The sequence below is a fragment of the Clupea harengus genome, chromosome 17 (assembly GCF_900700415.2).
Source record: "Clupea harengus chromosome 17, Ch_v2.0.2, whole genome shotgun sequence".
NCBI classification, from domain to species: Eukaryota; Metazoa; Chordata; class Actinopteri; order Clupeiformes; family Clupeidae; genus Clupea; species Clupea harengus.
This window is the reverse complement of record NC_045168.1, coordinates 6,801,846-6,809,506: the sequence shown is the minus strand read 5'-3', so window position 1 is coordinate 6,809,506 and position 7,661 is coordinate 6,801,846. Positions and strand designations below refer to the sequence as shown.

The window sequence follows — 7,661 nt, the reverse complement described above, 5'->3', positions numbered from 1 at the left end:
AAAGGAAGAGCTGACAAAGACAGGAAGACAAAGGATAGAGATAGAATTCTGTAGGTATGTCAATGTTGCAATAGACAATATACTCTTGGGAATCTGGCCATGGTTCAGAATAAGGGGACTTTCATGACAATTTCCTTCTCTCAAAGTGCTGTACAAACAAAGCAGAATGGAACAAGACACAGATGTGATAGAAGTGAAAGAAGAAAGAAAGAAAGAATATGGTGATATAGTACATGAGTGAACAAAGATGGCATGACAAACTGAAGCCTATTCAGTTATTCATGCTATGGCATTTCATTCTTATTGACCACACTTCCTTTCGAGCACATTATATGAAGTAATGAAATAGCATGCTTTTAGTTATCTCTTGTAGCCCGTAGAGATGACTTATGTCTAGTTCTGTCTGTTAATAATGGTCTTAATGATTATGAGAAACATAACGGAACTGGATTTGGAACTTGACGTATCTGCTCATCTTACCCTGTGTGAAGTATCATGTTCCAGACATAAACTCAACTGGAATGAGATCTAATTACTGATAAATGGTGTGTGACCCATAGTAATACCTTTCTCTCTCTCTCTCTCTCTCTCACACACACACATACAACCTCTCTCTCACACACACACACACACACACACAAAGAGAGAGACAGAGAGGTTGTGTGTGTGTGAGAGAGAGACAGAGATGGGAGAGAATGGGTGAGTAGTTGTGTATGTGAGTGAGTGAGTGAACAGTGACAGAAAGAGGACAAAGATAGCAAAAGAGAGAGAGAATCTGTGTGAGAGAGGAAGTGTGTGTGCTACTGCAAATGAGACACCCGAGGTACGTGTCTGTCTGGTCTGAGGGCTGATGTGCTCGTATAGGCCGCAGATCGCTGTCCTTATTTGCATGTCTTTGAGGCAGCACTTCCTCAGTGCGCCGTAATCATGCGCGAGCCCACGGCAGCTGAACAAGTGAAACTAGAAACTCTTGATTTCTTCACAGAGAGAGACAGAGACAGAGAAAAAGGCCATCACCACACAACTCCTCAGTTACTAGGAGAGCAAGATATCTCGCGATAAAAGCCCAATAGAGTCAGGCGCCGGAGAGTTCACCGACACGCAGCAGAGATGCTATCTGCTAGCGGCTAATTGTCCCTGCCATGGCAAGTGGCTGAGTGGATTGCTCTCGCCAGCTTTTCCTGCTCTCTGTCACACAGGAAGAAACTTTAACTTTAATGACTGCCGCCTTTCAAAAACCCTCTGCCATTTCACCTGAGAGGAAACAAAAATGAGACCATACCGGGGAAATTCATGGTGCCATCGATGCCATGGCTTCAAAAACATTTAAGAGGTGACTAACAGCAATAAATCATTAGGGTGTGAGAGAAAGCTTTGTTTGGATATATGGATTCTAATGGGGAAACAGTGCTGACTTCAAGGGGCTCTGTGATGCTTTGCAACAAAGAGTTGGTTGTTGGAATAATACAGAAATGTGTCATGAATTATATCAAAGCTGTTAGCTCTGTATCCTATTCTCACTGATGTTGTCCTGATATGTCTGCAGGCATGCTCTCTCTTTCTCTAATTTAAAAAAAAATAAATCTCTCTTTCCCTTTCTCCCTGTCTCTCTCTCTCTAAATGAAGAAAGCTTTAAGGCCTCGAGGAGGGTGCATTATGTGCCTTTTCATCAAAGCTGAGCATCAGTCTTTGATTTATCTGATGAAATTTCATACATTTCCTTAATCCTCATAAACTCAGTCTTATAAAACTAGCTTTGGCTCCTCCTTATGGGACTTGAAAACTGCGGAGCCACAGATATTTCTCTCCCCGCAAAATGAATCAACCCTTTTTTGCTCAGCGGCCATCTACTTATGGAGTAACCCTGCGTGCCTCGTATATTTGTTTAATTAGAAAACAAATGTGGTTTTCCGTTTTTGCTACGTGTGCTTAGTTGAGAAATTACACATGAAATAAAACATTCCCCAAAGCGCACACATTTCTATTTGGCCTACTTCTCCTGGGTCTCATTAAAGTCTAATAGTGAGCTTTGCCTTTTTAAAGACAACACATTATACAAGAGGATGTTGCTCTGTTACACAGAGACGGAAGCCGCCCTAAAATCTGACCCAATCTGACACCACTTCTCCATGTCTGGGCTCTTTACTCATCCTAGTTGAAATCACTCATATCTGTCAGATGCATCAGTTCTAATGTGCTATAATGAAATGTCTTTCACTGCCTCTCCCTTCCCTAAGGGCTTTAGACTTCTACAAGATGTCAGGCCAAACATGAAAAATATGTCAGGGGAAATATCAGAAATATGACACACACTGTAAGGTGCACTGTAAGACCACACTGGAAGTCACAAAATATTGTCTGTTACCACAGTTCCAGCTCGTGAGATAGCAGTGATGTTGATTGCTAATGCTTCTGCTTGCATGATGATAAAGATTATGTCACAGACCTATTGTTTACCTATTGTTAACTGCATCAGTTGTACAGAATTGCTAAGGCAGACCAACTAGGACATGAGATGAAAAATATATACTGCATATCAGTGTATATTTGTATATATTTCGATGCGTATATCACAAGCCTCCATTTAAAATAATTAAAATGATAATATGAGAGAAATCTCACTTCTCTGTGGCCATCCTTAAAAGTCATCCTTCACTGCAGCCGTCCCATGATCAAGGTCAGGGCAAGGGTAACTTCATTGCTAACATCTGCACAAGTGTCCAGATGCTACTAGTCAGTACCTCCAAGGAATTTGTGATCTTGAGATAACGCAAATCCAGGCAAATTCAAGGACTTTCCTCAACACTTGCGATAGGTTGCAATTTTCTGTCATTTCTGCAATATTGCCACAAAAAAACACCTGTCATCATATTAATTGAGTTATTCTCGTAAAAAATGAGGAATTCTCGTAACTCTCACAATTGTGTTGAGCAATTCTTCAACATAAAAATGTACATGCAGCATAAACTCTGCAACAGCAACCAGTCAACGTCCATATAAACCGGTCCTAACTGTCATCCCAAGATCAACTTCAAGTGTACAGACGCTATAAGTGAACTAAAGGTAGGTGTTTGGCAGACATGCCCCCCTCCCCCACACTCACAACTCAGGCACACACATCCCCACCCCTCCGGCTAGCCTGTGTGTACAGCTCAAGCCACGCCATGGCCGTGTTCCAGATGGCTGCCCAAAGTGCGACGGTGGGGGATTTTTTGGACCCAGTCACACCCACCAAAAATAGGCAGGCCAGATAACGCAACCAGTCATCCATGACCTGTGCTGGCTGCTCTCCACGGCCTCTGCTTGGCCAGGGCGGCAGCCATGCACTGGGACGCAATCCACGCGGCAAAATCACAGACTGTTCTGCAAACACTCCACTGTTACAACACCCTTCGTCTCAATTCCATTTGCACAGGTGTGTGTTTTTGTAAGTGTGTGTCTGTGTGTCTGCACTTCAAACTGCTCCATGGGCTGAATCCGAGGCCTATGCAAGTCAGATGGAGATCAAACAATGGGCGATCATCAATCTCTGTCACCGACCAGAGGCGATGGGGGCTGGGGAGGTCACACGCTTTGTCTCCCTTAGTATGGGGGGTTTGTAGAGGGATTTTGGGGGTGCACCCCATAAGACACAAAGACCTCCTCATGCAATCTCAGCCTGAGTGAACACCATTATTTTGGCACTGAATGGGTTTTATATGCTTTGTGTCTGTTTCACGCATTTACCAAAAAGCAGTGGAGCTAGTCTCTGGAGCAAATCTGTACCTGAAGTAGAGGAGGTCAGCCCGGATCCGCACAACATCAGGGCTAGAACCATCTTAGTCCACTGCTTTGTAAGATGTCATCAGTCAGCTGCAAGACACATAACGTGGGTGTTTTGGCAACACTTCTCCATTAACGTTGGCCTTCCTCTTTTCGGCTACTATGCTGGAGTGCTACGTTTCAGCTGCAATGCTGCGATGTATTATATATTCTGGAGAATTTAGGGTAAAACATGTGATATGTAAGGTAGTCGGCCAAATGTTTGCCAACAACAGATCTTCAGCTAAAACTTCTGTTTTAAACAATATTGCCACAGTTAACACAAAACCAATATTGCGAAATGCACTGAGGCAAAGACATCTGCAGAACAACTGCCATTCGCAGCATTATTTGAATGTAATAAAAGGAAAAATCCTACAGATCTACAGAGGGAGACTCTAATAACAGGGAGAATCTAATAACAGTTCAGATGACAATAGCAAAAACAGCCCCAGACCATTTTTGTAGATTAAGGGTTGGCTATTGTGCCTTTAGCACACGGTTTGACGTATTTCCTGCGATAACGTCCACAATTTTGTGACAAGAGACAATTGACTGCCTTGCTATATCCGTTGTGCAAAAAAATACACGACGATAAATTATCTGGCACAGTTATATCTCTGTCGGTTTCTGTGTGAACTTTCAAGTCAAGGGTAAACGCCACAGAACTCTTGCTTCTCAAGCGATCCACTAATTCCTGAACAAACTACAACAGAATTCAAGAGACTCGTCAAGAACGTTATAAAACTTGACATACAAGAAATGCTAGTTTAGTGTCTATGTCAAATAATGTTACATTAAAAACCACACATCCCAATTTTTACTTAAGAGATACTAAGACATACAGGCTCTGACCGTCCCTATTATTACCTCCTGACCAAGGCAAAACTGTTTACCAGCGCTCAGTCTGAGGTGGTTTACTCAGTCTGGGCGGGGTGTGGTGGCAGCCCCAGCCAATCAGGCATTTTTTTCACGGGCAGACTAGCGAGCGAAGTTGACTGTGAGACAACCAGTCTAGAGTAAGTCTGATTTCAGGATGGATGCAATACCTTGTTGTCTCATATTTTCGCTCATGTTCTTTGGAACTGGGATTCAAGAAACGGAAGGTAAGGGAACGTGCTACAGTTAGCTGTCTTTGTTGTTTTCTGTGCCGTTGCAGTGTGTTTGCCGTGAAGTTTGATCTCTGAGCGTTCGTTGTTGCTCTTTGTCTCAAGAAGCCTCAGCCCCAAAGACTATTTCAAAGATGGCGCAGGTCAGAGAGACCCGCTCTGTCAGAGGAATGCACATTGTTAGGGGAGTATGTCTCTGTAGAAATGTGTGGGGTAACGTTACAGCTACCTCAAGTGCTTTTAGCCCAGATGAGGGCTAAAGTGCAGTGCACAGCAGCCAAGTCATTTGCAACCTGCTGGGTATGAACTGCTCCTGATTGATATTCCCAGTTGAGCAAATACAAAGTTGGCATCCCACATGACCGCTGTTTGTTTTCATCAAACCTACGATGTCTCGCTTTGGAACCCCGGATGAAAAACTTGTGTTAAACGTGGCGAACAAGTTAAGTCCAGGCAGTATGTTGAAGCCTCGTGGACAACTTGTTTTTAATCTTAATGAAGTTATCCCAAGACTGACGTTAGCTATCGATAGATGCCAACTTAAATCTGCCACACAACGTTGTTGTTTTGTTTGATGTGCGTTTAATAACGCTTCACACGTTGACGTCAGCTAGTTTGTCGGCTTACTTCAGATACGTGTGGTAGAAACTAGTCAACCCTGCCAATGGAAGTGTCATCCAAACCAGACATCGTCAGATTATTGTAAACTACTGGTAGTTGGGTGGAATCCAACACAGCCAACCAGCTAATGTTAGCCGACCCAGAGGCTTTTTTTCTCTCTCGAGTGTACCTAGCTATGGCTTTAACGTTAATGTTACCCAACGCTGTTTCTGGCACGGACAGTTGACGTTAACGTTAACTTGCGTTGACCAGCTACATTAACGCAGAATGCTAGCTAGCATTAACATTAACGTTACTTCACATTACATTATGTCTGTAGAAGCGTATTGCTAATTATGGCCAATTCAAGACAGTTAACGTTATGTTGGGTTAGTGTTTGTAACTTTGATATGGGCAATGCCCAGCTGGCTAGTCACGCTGACGTTACTTGAATTTATAGCTGGCTAGCTTATAACGTTCATTCTTCATGAGACATACAACCCAGGACATTGCCAATGGGTGTTGAGAAGACTGGTAACTTTCGTGATGTGGCGTTCAATTAGCAACGTTAATTGTTAATACATGGTGTTAGAATCATTTGGTAAAGCTTTACGTATGGCATGTAATGTGTGCCGTGATATAGTATTGTCAAGACGTGAAAGAGGTCTAATCTATATCACATTGAAGTAAGCACATCAAGTTGATTGATATGCTGTGATGACTGACATTACACAGTTGAGCGCGTGCTACTGAGATCAGACGCAGTACTACAACGCTGCCCAAACATTAGCCAAAGTTACTAATGTTATGTGATTTTAAGCAAATCCAGTTTGTCTTAAAGGATGCGTTGTGCAAGTAAGAACAATCGGATAGCCTAGATATTGTTTTTCTGGCATAGCAAGGAGCCTTTGTCAGGTATAGGATGGGCTTCTGCACAGCTTTCTTGTGGGTTTATAGATCCGGGTTCTGGCTATTTGCATCAGTGTTCCGTGTAATTAAATCAATCATCTCGGAGCATAGTTCAGTGGGTGATACAACAGACCACTTAGGCAAATTGAAGATTTTGTGAATGTGATCTTTTTTTACTCTGTAGTTGAACTGAGCTCGATCTTCATCTGCCGTTTGCTACAAGCCCTTTTATAATGCATGGAGTTATCTGATTGTGTCGGTCCGGCTGTCCCACATGCACTCATTTCAGGGCTGTTATCAATAATGCACAGCATTTTTAGAGATGGACGTCTAGAGTAGTTCGTTCTAAAGGGCTAATTACATTTGTGGGCCCCTTTTAAAATAAATGTTTCTAATAAATGTTGCACCAGTGAGGTGCGTTACACTGTGGAGGTGGTTTTAACTCTGCTCACAGCTGCAGTGGTTAGATTACACTGAGTGGTGTGACCATACAATGCAGTCCCGATTGGACTGCTGTTGATCAACCTTCTGGATACCTCTCTCTTCTGAATTTAGTTTATAGTCTGCTGTACATACTGATTGCCCGTGTGTTCTTCCCATCCCATCCATCTTGTGTGGAACTAGCGCCTGTAGCACATTATTGTGTGCAGACTCCCGCCCTAGGCGATGCATTACGGTGCTCTCCCCCATATGAGTTCCTTCATGGCTCTTCAACCCCAGCCCAGCCTTGCTCTAGTCAGCACACAATCCCATTTACGACACCGAATTAAGCCGTGCTCAGCACGCCTTCAGTGACATCTCCCGGGTGCCACGTCAGCAAATGAACCCCATTGAAAGCGTTACCTGCCTGCCTGTACCATCATCCTGTACCTCAGAGAGCCTGGCCTGGGAAGGATGCTTGGCCAGTGCTGACATTTTGTTTTGTAATATCGATGCAGCATGACAAAAGGAAAACACAACCTTTTTTTCCACCTTTTCTCAGAGTGCTCTTATGGGGTATATATAAAATGTATATAAATATACACATATACAATTTTTACCCCTGCAATTAAAAAAAGATTCAGTTTTCAGTATCTTTTTTGATCTGCAGATGTAAACATTGCTACAACATCATCAAATAATTTCTCTATGATTTTGTGATGGTTGTAACATAACGATGCTTATGGGAAACGCAGCCTTGCTTGGTAGTCATTCTGATCAACCCCCCCCCTTAAAAAAAAAAAAAAAGGCTCCTGTGAGAAC

At 42.9% G+C, this 7,661-nt stretch overlaps 1 protein-coding gene across 1 annotated transcript in view; it reads left to right on the top strand.

The window, feature by feature from the left end:
* The first annotated feature begins 4,704 nt into the window (after positions 1 to 4,704).
* tgfbr1b (transforming growth factor, beta receptor 1 b) overlaps positions 4,705 to 7,661 on the top strand; it is a 52,721-nt gene continuing 49,764 nt past the window's right edge. Inside the window, exon 1 of the mRNA XM_012816121.3 lies at positions 4,705 to 4,907. Coding sequence (XP_012671575.2) covers positions 4,838 to 4,907 — 70 coding nt within the window. The 5' untranslated portion in view covers positions 4,705 to 4,837. The remainder of the gene's footprint in view (positions 4,908 to 7,661) is intronic.